The 16859-nt window shown below is 32.8% G+C and overlaps 4 protein-coding genes across 5 annotated transcripts; 2 read left to right on the plus strand and 2 right to left on the minus strand.

Annotated features, from left to right (window-relative positions):
* Positions 1–680: 680 nt before the first annotated feature.
* Positions 681–3799, minus strand: TM9SF3 (transmembrane 9 superfamily protein member 3). The gene is made up of 10 exons (XM_017906622.1): positions 3713–3799; positions 3007–3202; positions 2797–2919; positions 2478–2722; positions 2152–2391; positions 1700–1984; positions 1407–1615; positions 1192–1338; positions 1028–1111; positions 681–954 (listed from the first exon to the last, which is right to left on the minus strand). Exons 1-10 carry the CDS (start codon positions 3797–3799, stop codon positions 810–812), a joined length of 1761 nt encoding a protein of 586 aa, XP_017762111.1. The 3' UTR covers positions 681–809.
* Positions 3800–4280: 481 nt separating this feature from the next.
* LOC108552231 (pre-mRNA-splicing factor RBM22) lies at positions 4281–6285 on the minus strand. Of its 2 annotated transcripts, none has more exons than XM_017906666.1 (3): positions 6267–6285; positions 5555–5608; positions 4281–5468 (listed from the first exon to the last, which is right to left on the minus strand). In XM_017906666.1, exons 2-3 carry the CDS (start codon positions 5555–5557, stop codon positions 4341–4343), a joined length of 1131 nt encoding a protein of 376 aa, XP_017762155.1. In that variant the 5' UTR covers positions 5558–5608; positions 6267–6285; the 3' UTR covers positions 4281–4340. The 2 variants fall into 2 exon arrangements, with proteins under 2 accessions (XP_017762155.1, XP_017762154.1); XM_017906665.1 differs by lacking the exon at positions 6267–6285 and adding an exon at positions 5677–6009.
* A 2-nt stretch (positions 6286–6287) lies between these two features.
* On the plus strand, positions 6288–13475 carry RpII215 (RNA polymerase II subunit RpII215). The gene is made up of 9 exons (XM_017906664.1): positions 6288–6446; positions 7179–7448; positions 7533–10194; positions 10281–10486; positions 10635–11294; positions 11381–11769; positions 11830–11948; positions 12038–12226; positions 12319–13475. The coding sequence occupies exons 1-9, from the start codon at positions 6369–6371 to the stop codon at positions 13458–13460; spliced, it is 5715 nt and encodes a 1904-aa protein (XP_017762153.1). The 5' UTR covers positions 6288–6368; the 3' UTR covers positions 13461–13475.
* Positions 13476–14018: 543 nt separating this feature from the next.
* Positions 14019–16791, plus strand: mah (solute carrier family member mahogany). Its single transcript, XM_017906670.1, has 8 exons — positions 14019–14334; positions 14595–14715; positions 14789–14901; positions 14968–15100; positions 15182–15316; positions 15377–15486; positions 15561–15767; positions 15850–16791. Exons 1-8 carry the CDS (start codon positions 14199–14201, stop codon positions 16548–16550), a joined length of 1656 nt encoding a protein of 551 aa, XP_017762159.1. The 5' UTR covers positions 14019–14198; the 3' UTR covers positions 16551–16791.
* Positions 16792–16859: the final 68 nt, after the last annotated feature.

Raw genomic sequence — 16859 nt, forward strand, 5'->3', positions numbered from 1 at the left:
TCGGAAATTCATACTGTACATTTATACGTAATAATCTGTACTTTTTGTTTCAGTTTTAACTTTTTACATTTTGTAGTTATAATTACTGACATTTTTTGATATTTCGGAATATTCATATTTTTGACAAAAAATTTAGACATTTATGTTTGCTGACTCAGGAAAAATATTGAAATATTTTAATATTTTTAAATTTATATAGCTTTCTATAAATCCGAACAGAATGAATAATCAGCAAGTTTCCCATAAAATCTATCAAAATTGAGCAACGTTAAAGAATTGGTTGTTTTATAAGTTGCTTAAGAATAAAATATTAATTCTAAAATTATATAATTCTTGAAGCCATTGTTTTGTATAATACCGAATTGTGATTCATGAAATGAATAATATATATGATTAAATTATTGGTGAACTATTTGTTTCACAGATGTGAAATGTCCACCGTAGGACTCATTTTCAATTAAGTTGCAATGAATAAATTCTTTCTCTTTTCTATTTTTTTTTCTTTTTTTTTTTTTTATAATTAAAATATAATATTACATCAACAGATGTAAAATGTAATATTCAATGAATACTTTGGGAAGATATAACGATAAAACAAATACATATTTCTTTTTAAATATTTACGTTATATTTCATTGCAATTAGTCTTTTTATGAATTTATGAATTATGAATTTGCGCGCTATAATGAATAATGTAAATAATTTAAATTATCCAAAAAAGAGAGTCCTACATTACAGAAACTGGCAGATTTCACTCTGTATATCCTTAATTTAATTCACGATTGTAGACATTACACTAGAATTGTGCTTTAGTCTATTTTAACTGTAGAATAGATTTTTCGTACAAATACGTTAGTACCAACATAACCGACTGTTCCGCACATTATACCCAAGGCAAGGCTGAATAATGCCATATAACCAAAATAAAATGCTGTCTGAAATAGACCATACATTCTGAAAAAGAAAATGATATTTAATAAATTGATTCTATTAACATATACTGTAGTCAAGCATGTTATAAACTTACTTAGTTTTGAAAAAGAAATAATAAAAAGAATATACGTAAACATAACCAGCGGTTGAAGCTGCCGCTAAGAAACTTGTCCACTGCCTATGAAATAGAATAACATACATAAATAAAAAATGTATTAATTACCAATATAAGCAATTAATCAGTGATATAATGCTTACCATCGATAATCTTCAGCGTTTAGCAAAAAATATGTACATACGATAGTAACACAAACAGTCACTATCATTAGAATAACGAATACTAGTAACATAAATCCATAAACGTAATAAATTTTATATGCCCAAAATGATGTAAAAATGAAGTACCTAAAAAAATAAAATAAAATGTAATCTTAAATACATCAATTTAAATATATACAAATGTTGAAACATACATTTCAATGAATATTGAGCCAAACGGCAGGATACCGCCAAGCATTATGATAACCAATGGTTCCATAAACCATTTTTTTTCAGGAATAGGTCGAGGTACTGCATTAACTCTGCATGGTGCGTCCGGTGTTCCAGCTAAGTTTCGGCCTAAGACAGTCCCCACTAATGTTAGTGGTAATATAACAAATATGCAAATACACGTAACTGCCACCTGTAATTAAGATTTTCTTGGTAGTATATGAAGAAAACATATGTATATACATATAAATAAGTATTTATTATGAATAGTACTTACCATAGAACCAAATGGTATTGCGCGACTGGCGTGATAATACATTGCAATAAAGTTAATGAAGAATGCAGTACCACAGACGATAAGAGGTAACATAAAGGCACTGATAATCATTTGTTTGATCCAAATACGACCTCCCATACGTGCATATAAACCTCCTCCAGCATAACCATTTATAGGAGACATAGCAGCATATACAAAAATTGCTGTTGATAACATCGATCCTCTTTCTGTGTACAGTTCCCCGAGGATAGCAAAAATAATAACACTAAGTACAACCACAGTGACCTAAAATAGGGCATTAATTTATAGCTAACATTAGTGTAGTTTGTTATCAATATTTATAATAATATTAATTAGTAATAATAATAGTTAGTAGTAATATTAGTATAATTATTATTAATAGTTTATTATTGATAGTAGTGTGATAAACTTTGAATTATTAAAATAAGTACTTGATAGCCTGCGCCTATAAGAGCTGAGAAAAGCATTGCATGACTAGCTGGTCTAAATACATCTCCATGAACTTGTTTCCATCCATATTCATCTCCTAAATCTCTTTCCATATCATCCATCTCTTCGTCCCTGCTATATCTAGCATAATCTTTCTTTAATGTACGCATTAAAATCATTGAAACTAATCCAACAAGAAAGATTACCATCAAAAAACTATTAAAAATACTGAACCAATGAATCTGAAAAAGAAAGAATAATAATTCTTTTTATATAAATATATAATTTTTAATTTAAAAATCATATTTTTTACTAACATGATACTTACTCTATGTTGGAAGAAGTTAGGATCTAAATATTTATCAAACCTGTCTTCAAATTTAATATTACTTTTCTTCCAGTTAACTTCATAACTGAAAGAGATAGCTGCATCCCGTAGTAGTTTTACTTTATTTTCACTGGTCAAATTTACATCTACTATTTGCTTTCCATTGTATCCTATATCAAATTTCTTGTGTGTCCAAATATAATAAGATACAATTCCGTTATTTTCTTCTGGCTCTCCCACAACACCTGAATATTATATCAATCAAATAATATAATATCAAAACACTTAAATACTAGAAAATGTAAAACATTGATTTTACCCCATATTGGTAGGTCGTCCATATACATTTTATACCAATATTGATTCTTAACTGCATATATAAAAGCTTTCTCATTTTCTTCTGTTAATCTTATCTGACAATAATCCATCTTTACAGTATCAGCTATTATGTAATCAAATATATATTATTATTTTCAACGTAAATATTTAACAATACTATAAACTGATAAATATTTTATCTTTAAAATACCTTTAAATTCAATTTCCAAACCACTAAATTTAAGTTCGATTCCTTGTAATGCTTCAGAAAATGTTTCGTGATAATGATTAATAACATCTTTCATGCCCATACAAAAAGGTAATGAATAATATGAATATGTTTCTTGGCGATTATGATATGGTCCAACTGTACTCATCCATAGTACAACTTCATCATTATCTTCATACTAATAACAAAAAATATATTAATTAATATATTTTTAACATATGTAATATAATATACTTAATATATATAATACACGAGAGTAAAACATTAATTTTTAAGGAACAATTAAATATCACTTTATAATATATACATATTGTATTATTTATAATATATACATATGTGTATTATATGTGTATATCATATGCATGTGCATATTATATATATATATATGTGTGTGTGTGTTTATAATATATATTATACACATGTATTATATATTATATATATTAAACTTTGTAATGTATTATTTTTAAATAGATAATAGGTGAGAATCTCCTATTACCAAAAAAAACAGTGTAAATAAAAATTTACATATTACAATAAATGATACATCCACCCCCCCCTGGTAAGATGACGAAAGAATAAATTGCAGCATGAGAACATAAAAAGTACATGTTGTAAAGTTAACAAGGATATGTATACGATAAACTTGCAATTTTGACATTTTGAAAATATGTCATTTCTAAATACTTACTATGTGAGTATGCTCGTCGGAACAGGCAAAGGGGAGTAGGCTAAGTGCCAGAAAGTGGAATAACAATCGAGCCCGACACATGTTCATCGTGACGGGAAGGCGCACTAGGCGCCTTATGCTAATACAGACTGAAATTCAAAGATATCTGATGATAAAAACACTCCATAGATTCACGGAATAAAATTTACGTAGCAGAAACACCGGACGGACAGGCACCAGTGGACACGTATTAAAATACGATGATGACACTCACAGCGGCGGCTAATACGCGCTAGCTGTTAAGAATATTTGTCCACTATCACAGTAGATGGCGTCTTTATGATTACATTCCTAAAGTCTTCATTGAAATGGGCAACTGTTTGTTGTAAAGGCTGTTCAAATGAATCATGTAATTCAAAATCCGAAAGTAAAACATTATGATGTAATGTTTTTTAACAGCTACGCGGTTTAATTTCAATCACTTTATAAGTTATATAACTTATGTGTACAGGCATAAATGGTAACTTATTTAAGAAAATACAAGTTATTTTAGCATGAATAGTTTAAACAAAATCAAAAACATATATTTACTTTTGCATACATTTTTTTGTTATAATTACAATTAATAAAAATGTAAACATCTTTATTATTATTCCTCAGGCCAAGGCTTCCCTATGCCTTGAGATGCACCCATTCTTGATGGATCTTGACTTGGGTAATGTATTGGAGTTGTTCCAGGAGGAAAAATAGGTGTTGCAGTGGCAGCTGCCATTTGAGGTGGGAACATAAATTGAGGAGCAACTGGGGGAGGTGGAATCATCATTGGAGGCATCATACCAGGAGTAGTTTGCAAATTGAAAAAATTATTTCCCATACTTTCTGGTGGTGGTGGTAGAGCACCAGGTAAACCTGGTACAGGTTCCAAGATTTCTCTAGTTGCTTCTGCTGCGGATACTGTTTGTCTTCCTTGTGAACGTCCCCACTTAATTGTTAATCTTCGTCCCCCTAATATCAATTTGTTAAACGTTCTCTCTGCTGCTGCCTCAGCAGCGCTTCTTTGTGTGTACTGAATAAAAGCACACTGCTGACGAGGCACCATAGTTACAGAACGTATTTCACCATATTGATAGAAATGGTCACGTAACTGTTTTTCTGTTAAGACATCTCCTAAATTACCAACATATAAAGTTGTAATAGATTTATCTTCTGGTGGATCAAGTTTGGGCATAGCAGCAGCTCTGCGCATTAATTTATCAGCAACAGGATCATTAACTCCATAATAACGATCTTTGATATTTTGATCAGCTAATGGATCATCTGGATCAGTTGGTTTTTCATGACGGTATGGGCATTCTTCTCCTCTTTTACATTCTCCTTTAACCCAAAAGGAGCAAATGTGCGGTCTATTTCTTTTATAATAAGGACTAGTCCTTGCTAGTTTCATCAATAAGTCACTAGCAGCTGCAGATTTACCAACAGCACCTGCTGGTGATGTAGGATCTATTTTACCAATTTCACTATCTATATTTTGTACATAATATTCCTTGTTTACATCTGATCTAGGCAAATCATCTTTGATTTTAAGTGCTGCATCACGAACTTGTATTGGTAAACCATACTCTAAATCAAGTAAACATGTTTGACAAACATTTTTTAAGCGACTACAAGTTTGACAAACTTCCGTCTTTTTAAATCTCATCCTTGCACCAGGACACCACCTAAATACTGTAAATGGGCGCATACATATTTTACATTCTTTTCCATACCTTTCTTTTGTCTGAAAATACAATTTATTTTTTAAATTGTTGAAAATATATTTTAAAAAAATCAAGATTAATTTATATATTCATAAGATTAACTTACCATACGAATATATGGGTTGTCACCTAAACAAGTTTGACATAATATTGGGAATTCCTAAAAGAAAAAAAATAAACACAAATTTATTTATTTCATGATCATGTTATACATTTAATTTTACTTACAGCATCTTCCCAATTTTGTCTATTATACATATTCGTTGTTTTGGATGTAGCCATTTTTAATTATTTTATGTTATACACACTTTGAATTGATACTTAAGCTTATGACAAACAATGCATACGCGTCAATAAAGATTATAATTTGCATCAATAATAATTGATTCAACAACACATAGCGGACATTAATGTTTATTATTCAATGGCGATAGCAAACATGGAATGCTTCACACTCACCTACGTCTCTAAATACAATTTTTCACATTTTAACCAATAAGATCATTTTAGTGTTGTGGAATATTTATTAAATCTATAATAACATATAGAAAATTAGTAGAGACTATGAGTTATTTTTTAGGTTGAAAAAGAATTTTAATTATATTAAAAAATTAAAAAATTCCACAATTTTTTTTAAATAAATTTCTTAATATTAATTTACATTATTAAACAACATTCATTTAGATAAGAATCGACACTAAATATCCACAGTCATACTATCTGTGTTTAATATTAAAAATTAAAAATGGAAATGTTTCTTAAGGTACAAATGTAATGCATTTTGGAACTCACAAATAAATAAGTAAAAAAGTACCAACACGAAATTGTTAAGGAAGGGTGATGCATCCATCGGGAAAGAACGGTTAGAGGGAGTCGTGACGCAGAAGGCTGCGGGAGAAGTTCTACGTGCTCGTTGCAAAATGGCCACGTCTGACTCCAAAGCGCCTCTGCGAACCGTAAAAAGGGTCCAATTCGGCATTCTTTCTCCCGATGAGATAGTAAGTTCGTTATTTGTAATCGAGTGATTTTGTGAAATATATTTTTTCCGTGATATTTAAAACTATTTCGTCATAAGTCAATATTGTATGAAACCTTATCACACAGAGTATTCAATGTTACTTCTGAACAGTTGTGCGTGTGATTTTCCACGATGTATCATTGTGTTTGTAGAGAAATGCAACTCAAAATTATAAAATATATACAATAAATGTGATTTATCGTACAAATTCTATGGTTTATTTTAAATTCCATTTATAGTATAATTTACTAGCTTTTTTTAAAAATTAAATTATGGTAATTGTTTCAATAAAGGAAAAGTTTAAAAATTCTTCTTTCCAATGTTAGTGTATGAATTTAAGTATTAGTAGACAATAAAATTGATCAGATTGAGGATAAGTTACATACTTTGTAAAATGACATAATTTTGACAATAAACGGAAATATTGTTAGTTTATGTTGACAAATACATAGTTGTTCGATTCCTTTATTACTTTTGCTGTCCTGCTATTCCTTTAATAATTATACCCCTGTATCATATGTATTTGTTTTACACAATATACTAAATATAGGACTTAAGATGTTATACTATTTTGAATAAATTTGTTGTATATTTAATTTCTATTATATTGCTAAAATTATTTAATATTATTTATTAAAAAATTATTATTGTAGTTCCTTACATACAAGAAATTTATGTAAACATATGTAATTATGTATAATATTTTGTATAGCGTCGAATGTCAGTCACAGATGGCGGCATTCGATTTCCAGAAACTATGGAAGGTGGTCGCCCCAAACTTGGTGGACTTATGGACCCTAGACAAGGTGTTATTGATAGAAATTCTAGATGTCAGACTTGTGCTGGTAATATGACAGAATGTCCAGGACATTTTGGTCATATAGATTTAGCAAAACCAGTTTTTCATGTTGGTTTTATAACAAAAACAATAAAAATCTTGAGATGTGTATGTTTTTATTGTTCAAAACTTCTTGTTAGTCCTGTAAGTAAAGACTAATACTAGTTAAATTTTGGTTCACACAGTTATAATTCTGTGATTAATTCTAAATTATCTTTTAAATTACAGCATAATCCAAAAATTAAAGAAATTGTTATGAAAACTAAAGGCCAGCCACGAAAACGTCTTACATTTGTTTATGATTTATGTAAAAGTAAAAACATTTGTGAGGGTGGTGATGAGATGGACATTAATAAAGAAAATCAGGAACCACAATCTACAGAAAGGAAACCTGGGCATGGTGGATGTGGTAGATATCAACCAAACCTTCGAAGATCTGGTTTAGATGTAACTGCTGAATGGACACATGTAAATGAAGATTCACAAGAAAAAAAAATGGCACTCACTGCAGAAAGGGCCTGGGAAATTTTGAAGCATATTACAGATGAAGAATCATTTATCCTCGGTATGGATCCGAAATTTGCACGACCAGATTGGATGGTTGTAACTGTTTTACCTGTTCCACCCTTATCAGTTAGACCAGCAGTTATTATGTATGGTTCTGCCAAGAATCAAGATGATTTAACACACAAACTTGCTGATATTATAAAAGCAAATAATGAATTAATTAGAAATGAACAAGCTGGAGCAGCAGCACACGTGATATCGGAAAATATAAAAATGTTACAATTTCATGTAGCAACGTTAGTTGATAATGATATGCCTGGTATGCCAAGAGCTATGCAGAAATCTGGTAAACCGTTAAAAGCTATAAAGGCGAGACTGAAAGGAAAAGAAGGTAGGATAAGAGGAAATTTAATGGGTAAACGTGTCGACTTCTCTGCTCGTACCGTAATTACTCCTGATCCCAATTTGCGGATCGATCAGGTTGGTGTGCCTCGAAGCATTGCTCAGAATTTAACATTTCCTGAAATTGTAACGCCTTTTAATATCGATAAAATGCAAGAACTCGTTAGACGTGGTAATTCACAATATCCAGGCGCTAAGTATATTGTCAGAGATAATGGAGAGAGAATCGATTTAAGGTTCCATCCAAAACCGTCCGATCTACATTTACAATGTGGTTATAGAGTAGAACGTCATATTAGAGATGGTGATCTGGTAATTTTCAATCGTCAACCAACTCTGCACAAGATGAGTATGATGGGTCACAGAGTGAAAGTTTTACCATGGAGTACATTCCGTATGAATCTTAGTTGTACATCACCATATAACGCTGATTTTGACGGAGATGAAATGAATTTGCATGTACCGCAATCGATGGAGACTCGAGCGGAAGTAGAAAATATTCATGTAACACCGCGTCAAATTATTACACCACAAGCTAATAAACCAGTTATGGGTATTGTACAGGACACACTTACTGCTGTTAGAAAAATGACCAAAAGAGACGTTTTTATTGAAAAAGAACAAATGATGAATATTCTCATGTTTTTACCCAGTTGGGATGGCAAAATGCCACAACCCTGTATATTGAAACCAAAACCTCTATGGACGGGTAAACAAATATTTTCCTTAATTATACCAGGCAATGTAAATATGATAAGAACACACAGTACACATCCAGATGAAGAAGATGATGGTCCATATAAATGGATTTCTCCTGGTGATACTAAAGTTATGGTAGAACATGGAGAACTTGTTATGGGTATACTTTGTAAAAAGACATTGGGTACATCTGCTGGATCTCTACTTCATATTTGTATGTTGGAATTAGGACATGAAGTTTGTGGAAGATTTTATGGGAACATTCAAACTGTAATTAATAATTGGTTGCTGTTAGAAGGACATTCAATTGGTATTGGAGATACCATTGCTGATCCACAGACTTATCTAGAAATTCAGAAAGCCATAAAAAAGGCCAAAGAAGACGTGATAGAAGTCATTCAAAAAGCACACAATATGGAATTGGAACCTACACCTGGTAATACTTTAAGACAAACTTTTGAAAATCAAGTAAATAGAATTTTGAACGACGCTCGTGATAAGACTGGTGGTTCTGCTAAAAAATCATTAACAGAGTACAACAATCTCAAAGCTATGGTAGTATCAGGATCAAAAGGCTCTAACATTAATATCTCTCAGGTTATTGCTTGCGTCGGACAACAAAACGTAGAAGGTAAACGTATTCCGTTTGGTTTCCGTAAAAGAACATTGCCACATTTTATTAAGGATGATTATGGTCCTGAATCCAGAGGATTCGTCGAGAACTCGTATCTTGCTGGTTTGACTCCATCTGAATTTTATTTTCACGCTATGGGAGGTCGTGAGGGTCTTATCGATACTGCCGTAAAAACTGCAGAAACTGGTTACATTCAACGTCGTTTAATAAAGGCTATGGAGTCTGTTATGGTACATTATGATGGAACAGTTCGAAACTCTGTAGGACAGCTCATTCAATTGCGTTATGGGGAAGACGGTTTATGTGGTGAAACCGTCGAATTTCAGAATTTGCCTACGATTAAATTAAGCAACAAAGCATTTGAAAAGAAATTCAAGTTTGATCCCACTAATGAACGATATCTTCGCCGCATTTTCAACGAAGATATCGTTAGAGAAATGATGGGATCGGGTGAAGTAATATCCGAATTGGAAAGAGAGTGGGAACAGTTGAATAAGGATCGTGCTGTACTTAGAGAAATATTTCCTAGTGGAGAATCGAAAGTTGTATTACCTTGTAATCTACAAAGAATGATTTGGAATGTACAAAAAATTTTCCATATAAATAAGCGTGCACCCACCGATCTTAGTCCTATGAGAGTTATACAGGGTATGTATATAATTCAATAATTTTATATCAAACACAAGTGTTAGTTACTGTTAATTATATTAATGTTAAAATGTTTTTATTTGTAGGTGTGAAAGATCTTTTGGATAAATGTATCATTGTGGCTGGAGATGATAGACTTAGCAAACAGGCTAACGAAAATGCTACATTACTATTCCAATGTTTAGTAAGATCTACTTTGTGTACAAAATGTGTTTCTGAAGAATTTCGATTATCCAGTGAAGCTTTTGAATGGCTCATTGGAGAAATTGAAACTAGATTCCAGCAAGCACAGGTTTGTGAACAATAAATTATGTATTAATGTAAAAAATACATTAAAATACAAATTATATAGCACTCCCGATATAAAAGTTGAAATTTAAACTAAAATTTAAGATTTTAAGATCAATTTTAATTCAATTTTATAATTTTCCTTTATGTAGGTATCGCCTGGAGAAATGGTAGGCGCTTTAGCTGCTCAATCACTTGGTGAACCTGCAACTCAGATGACATTGAATACTTTCCATTTCGCTGGTGTATCATCAAAGAACGTAACGCTTGGTGTACCCAGATTAAAAGAAATTATAAATATCAGTAAAAAACCTAAGGCTCCATCGTTGACGGTGTTTTTGACTGGAGCTGCAGCAAGGGATGCTGAAAAGGCAAAAAATGTACTTTGTCGATTGGAACATACTACATTGAGAAAAGTTACAGCAAACACTGCAATTTATTATGACCCAGATCCACAAAATACCGTAATTGCGGAGGACCAAGAATTTGTTAACGTTTATTACGAAATGCCCGATTTCGACCCTAATAAAATATCACCATGGTTACTTCGAATTGAGTTAGATCGTAAGAGGATGACCGATAAGAAATTAACTATGGAACAAATTGCGGAAAAAATTAATGCCGGTTTTGGTGATGATCTAAACTGTATCTTTAACGATGATAACGCTGAAAAGTTAGTTCTACGAATTAGAATAATGAACAGTGATGATAACAAATTCCAAGATAGCGAGGAAGAGACTGTAGATAAAATGGAGGATGATATGTTCCTTCGATGTATTGAAGCAAATATGCTCAGTGACATGACATTACAGGTATGTCTTCTATTAATTTTATATTGAAATCAAATATAATTATAAAATAATTAAAATGTTACTTAATTTATTACTGTTGTTTGCAGGGTATTGAAGCAATAGGAAAAGTGTATATGCATTTGCCTCAAACTGATGCCAAAAAACGTATAGTTATTACAGAAACTGGTGAATTTAAAGCAATAGCCGAATGGTTATTGGAAACGGACGGTACAAGTTTGATGAAAGTCTTGAGCGAAAGAGATGTTGATCCAGTTAGAACATTTAGTAATGATATTTGTGAAATATTCCAAGTATTAGGTATAGAAGCCGTAAGAAAGTCGGTAGAGAAAGAAATGAACGCCGTTTTGCAATTTTACGGTCTTTACGTAAATTATCGTCATCTTGCTTTACTTTGTGATGTAATGACTGCCAAAGGACACTTGATGGCTATAACACGTCATGGAATTAATAGACAAGACACTGGTGCTCTTATGAGGTAAGTAAAAGATGAGAAAATCGTAATTGCCTATAATCTTCATAATTTATTTTACTTCAGATGTTCCTTCGAAGAAACAGTAGACGTTCTGTTAGATGCAGCATCTCATGCAGAAGTAGATCCAATGAGAGGAGTATCTGAAAATATTATTATGGGACAACTTCCACGTATAGGAACAGGTATTGTTATATTTTGTTGATGAATTTAGGAAATAAGTGTGAAATTGCAAGGATAACAGTATATAAGTTTAATTTTATTTCAAATTTAGGATGTTTTGATCTGCTATTGGATGCTGAAAAATGTAAAGCTGGCATTGAAATACCAATGGCAATAGGTGGTGGTATGATGGGACCTGCTGGAATGTTCTTTGGTAGTGTTGCTACACCAAGTATGAGTCCTCAAATGACACCTTGGATGGGTGCTACACCTGGTTATGGCGCCTCAAGTATGTCACCTGGTACGAATATTTTTTGTGATTTTATGTCGTTCTAATATTGAAATTTTGTAATACTACTTGTTCATTACAAACATTTGTTTTCTTTTTTATAGCTTTGGGTAGTGGTATGACACCTGGAGGGGCATGCTTCTCACCATCAGGAGCATCAGATGCATCAGGACTTTCTCCCGCTTACTCTGCATACTCACCACAACCTGGAAGTCCAGGAAGTCCAGGACCCAGTATGAGTCCATATCCAATGTCACCAGCGGGTGGCGCTTCACCAAGTTATTCACCTACATCTCCCGCTTATTTGCCAACATCGCCAAGTATAACACCATCGAGTCCTAATTACTCGCCAACAAGTCCCACCTACTCACCTACCAGTCCAAACTACTCACCAACGAGTCCGAGCTACTCACCAACAAGTCCAAGCTACTCACCAACATCACCAAGTTATTCTCCAACAAGTCCGAGTTACTCGCCAACATCGCCAAGTTATTCACCAACAAGTCCAAGTTATTCACCAACTAGTCCAAGCTATTCACCAACAAGTCCAAGTTACTCACCAACAAGTCCAAGTTACTCACCGACAAGTCCAAGTTACTCTCCAACGAGTCCAAGTTATTCACCAACGTCACCAAGTTATTCACCAACAAGCCCATCGTACTCGCCAGCGTCACCAAGCTATTCACCAACGAGTCCGAGCTACTCGCCAACCAGTCCAAGCTACTCACCGAGTTCGCCAAATTACACACCTGCTTCACCGTCTTATTCTCCAACGAGTCCAAGTTATTCGCCAAGTTCCCCACAATATTCGCCAGCTAGTCCAAGTTACTCACCGAGCAGTCCAAAATATTCTCCAACAAGCCCATCATATTCGCCTACGTCACCATCGTTTGCTGGAACTTCGCCGCAATATACGCCAGCAAGTCCAACATATTCTCCAACAAGTCCAACATATTCACCGTCGAGTCCATCGTACTCGCCCAGTTCACCGCAACACACTGCGTCAGGAAGTACAAGATATTCACCTAGTAGTCCGAATTATTCTCCTACTAGTCCAACGTATTCACCTACAAGTCCGCAATATTCGCCATCAAGTACCAAATATTCGCCCACCAGTCCAACGTATACACCGACTAGCCCAAGTTATTCACCAACAAGTCCAACGTACTCACCACCAGTGCCGGGATACTCACCGACAAGTCCTACGTATTCTCCAGCATCGCCCGCCTATGAAACAGATGATTAAGAAGTATTACACGTATCTGTACGGTTCTTTTTTTATGTTATTAAATATTTACTATGGACTATGGTATAAATACGATCATTTTAAATGTAATTACTGTTTTTGAATCCTCGACTTTTTAACTATTCATATATATACTTAAGATATAAATTTATGTATGAATTTTTTAATCTTTGCGTGGTTACTGATACGATCATAAATCGAAAGATATTTTTATCTTTTCTTAAACAAACTGGACCTTTAATCAAGTTTTGACCGTATCAGTATGAAATAATAATAGAAATGGTAGTAAATAGTAATACAGAAATAGTTCACAAAGAGGTCAATGTGCTCTTGTGATATTAATAATAAGGAGATATCTATTATTATATGCTCAGCAAGACTAAACAATGAATTCATTTCGTACACAAATGAAGAATTTATTGACACTGTTCAAAAGATATATTTTCTATTATAAAACTCATGTACCGTGTCAAATGTATTACTTATAATTGAATTTCATATACAACATGGATCGCAACGGTTCATATTATATTCTCATATCACATATTTGTTTGTAGTTTTAAAGGTAGAAACGCTAACACATTGTGGGTCTTCCTTCGTTACTATAACTGTGTTTACGTAAGCCATTTTCGTTCAATAGAGTATCATGTTACTTGGTATCGTACTCGCTACCGCAGACACAAAACTGGTTTACAGTGTACATGCACTGATGTTAAACAGTACAAATTATTCACAGTCATGAATCGTGAGAGACTACCGCTTATTTTCAAAGACATCAATTCGGATTTGTCACTTTTGTTTGCTACATTATGTGTTATCGACATATTCGGCGTTTTTCCGATTATTGCACTACCACGTTCAATTGTGCAATGTGGTAAGTTTCTCTGTGTCTTTAGTATTCTTTATCTCTTTTCTTTTCGTCATATTTTTTGCTTTCTTGCATAATATAAGTAGGGTATCATTGAGGAAAAGATTGTAAATCTTCAGTAAATTTTTTTTCGTTATTCACTCCATTTTAAACAACCAACAGTTCTTGCTAACGTGTTGTAGATTATTATGATCGCCTCTTTAGCTATCAGTTTAGCTATGAATTTTTATTAATAAAAAAGAAAAACGCGTATTACGTTATTTTAGGATTGTATGGGATTCCGTTGGTACTTGTTGTACTAGCTTTGCAAATTTATACCGCTATTCTTCTCGGTAAATCATGGATTATCGCAACTACTTTAGATCCGCAAATTTTGAGAAAAAATCGGTAAGATCGATTTTTATACTTTAATTTTGTATACATTATAGTTAGTAAACTTTTGGCTGAATTAATTTTACAGAAATCCTCTTGCGGCTGTAACCGAATTAACTTTAGGTCCTCGAGCAAGAACCTTGGTCACTATAATTCTAGATTTTACGGTTTTTGGATGTAGTATACCTAATTTATTGGTTGGTAAGTTTGAATGCTGTTTTAAGTAAAAAATAATTGATTTATATATTTTTTAATTATAAATGTTAGCTTCGCAGAACTTACAAATTTTTGGACTGAAAATTTCGGGACAACGATTTGACCTATCTTTTTGCTATTGGCTTTTAGTCGTAGGTGTTCTTTTATGCCCAATTTTATGGCTCGCCAGCCCTCGTGATATGAAGTAATTTTTATTAAAATCCCATTAATATTATATTTCATAAATCACAAATATCATCTATTTACATTTAATAAATATTTGCAGAATATTGGCTTTATTCTCCTGCACAACAGTTGTACTGACAGCATTATTAATATGGTGGTGTATAATTACTGATAATCGAGAACTTAATGTTACTCCAATATCTACTTCTCCCTCTTGGGACAAGTTTATTTCTGGGTAAGCTTATTTATCAATAATTTCATTTCACTAAATATTTATCCTGAAATCGTCTTTCAGGTATGGGATGTTAGCATTTCAATTTGACATACATCCAACATTAATGACTGTGCAAGTGGATATGCGTCGACCTCAAGATATTAACAAAGCAGTTGTAATTTCTTTCTTAGGTAAATCATTAATACAATTAAAGCATTGCGTCATAATTTGTCAGAATTATAATTAACAACATTATTCACTATAGTTAGTGGTTCACTATTTGTTATTACTACTACTTTGGTTGTCTGGAAATATGGAGGTAGTACAACAGCTAACGTCCTGCAAATAGTTCCAGGAAGTTTTGCAGTAAGTGCTGCAGTTCTTGTTGCAGCTCTCCAATTATGTCTTTCTAGTGCTCTCGGTCATTCAGCTCTTTTCCAAGATTTGGAGGACCAATGTAACATCAAAAGAAGTAAGAAATCATTAATATAATAGGAATTTAAGAATTATAATTTCAAGATATGTGGTTTACATGATACATATTCTTATCACAGAATTTGGATGGAAACGATGTGCTATAAGATCAGCTATTGTGTTTCTTGGTGTAGTTGTAGGAGAATCTGTACCAAGATTTGACATTGTGATGGCACTGATTGGGGGATCTTTAACTGGTCCATTAGTCTTTGTATTACCACCTTTGGTATATTCAAAAGCAGTTGCCCTGAAAGCAAGATCTATGCGACCTTTAACTCCTGAAGTGTACTCAGGTTCTGAGAGACGTCAAAGTAGTGAAGGCATGTCTACTGATCCAAGAATTCATTCCAGATCAATTTATTATGGTGTCTTAAGTGTACCCAAAACTGAATATCATCGATATTCGTATGTTTATTATGACGAGTTGGAAGATGAATTCGATGAAATTATGGATTATGAAAATAGTCCTATAGACTCTGGACAAGTCACTGAGGAATTTTTAATGACAAAAAGAATTCACGATAGCGGACCAGTATTTGTAGATGCTAGTCAACCTTTGAGCGTTTATAAAAGAGCTGGGTTTCCTAAAGAACCGATTTCGAAATCAGTGATACGTTATAATTGTCGAAGATGGAATGATTGGTTCGGTTATTTAATTGTGTTTTTTGGTATTGTCATTACCATTTCTTCGACGTATATCAATATAAAAAATACTATACGCTATGTACAATTCACGCCATCATGTATCGCGAACGCTACCGTAGTACAAAATCCCGCATAAAATAATGCTTTTACGTTAACAAAGAAAAAGAAGTAACACACAAATTTTTTAAATTTTTATAGATACAGTGGTGTCAGCTTAAATGTCCACTAACCAGGATCGAGTATGGATATTTAAGGAGTGAGGTTTATTTCAGAAATTGAACGATTGTGCCTCACACTGCCATACATAAATAAACAAAAATGAAAAATTATATTTTATGCATTCTTTTCCATTAAGGTGATAGATCGTGGATATTTAAACAGGCACCACTGTATTTAAAAAATAATTTTGTAAAATAGTTCTCTATCTTCTTAAACATCTTGTAAG

The sequence above is a fragment of the Eufriesea mexicana genome, unplaced genomic scaffold (assembly GCF_001483705.2).
Source record: "Eufriesea mexicana isolate 0111107269 unplaced genomic scaffold, ASM148370v2 scaffold5767, whole genome shotgun sequence".
Taxonomy (NCBI): Eukaryota; Metazoa; Arthropoda; class Insecta; order Hymenoptera; family Apidae; genus Eufriesea; species Eufriesea mexicana.

Bases quoted from the DNA above. Each gene is read 5' to 3' on its own strand.
- TM9SF3 (XM_017906622.1), bottom strand. From the start codon at position 3,799: ATGAACATGTGTCGGGCTCGATTGTTATTCCACTTTCTGGCACTTAGC. The intron at 1,616-1,699 runs GTAAGTACTATT...TCTTAATTACAG, and splicing joins CAATACCATTTGGTTCTATG to GTGGCAGTTACGTGTATTTG. The intron at 955-1,027 runs GTAAGTTTATAA...TTTCTTTTTCAG, and splicing joins TATTTCTTTTTCAAAACTAA to AATGTATGGTCTATTTCAGA.
- LOC108552231 (XM_017906665.1), bottom strand. From the start codon at position 5,730: ATGGCTACATCCAAAACAACGAATATGTATAATAGACAAAATTGGGAA. The intron at 5,609-5,676 runs GTAAGTAAAATT...TTTTTCTTTTAG, and splicing joins GACAAAATTGGGAAGATGCT to GAATTCCCAATATTATGTCA. The intron at 5,469-5,554 runs GTAAGTTAATCT...TTGTATTTTCAG, and splicing joins ACAACCCATATATTCGTATG to ACAAAAGAAAGGTATGGAAA.
- RpII215 (XM_017906664.1), top strand. From the start codon at position 6,369: ATGGCCACGTCTGACTCCAAAGCGCCTCTGCGAACCGTAAAAAGGGTC. The intron at 6,447-7,178 runs GTAAGTTCGTTA...TATTTTGTATAG, and splicing joins TTCTTTCTCCCGATGAGATA to CGTCGAATGTCAGTCACAGA. The intron at 11,770-11,829 runs GTAAGTAAAAGA...ATTTTACTTCAG, and splicing joins GACACTGGTGCTCTTATGAG to ATGTTCCTTCGAAGAAACAG.
- mah (XM_017906670.1), top strand. From the start codon at position 14,199: ATGAATCGTGAGAGACTACCGCTTATTTTCAAAGACATCAATTCGGAT. The intron at 14,335-14,594 runs GTAAGTTTCTCT...ACGTTATTTTAG, and splicing joins ACGTTCAATTGTGCAATGTG to GATTGTATGGGATTCCGTTG. The intron at 14,716-14,788 runs GTAAGATCGATT...TTAATTTTACAG, and splicing joins CAAATTTTGAGAAAAAATCG to AAATCCTCTTGCGGCTGTAA.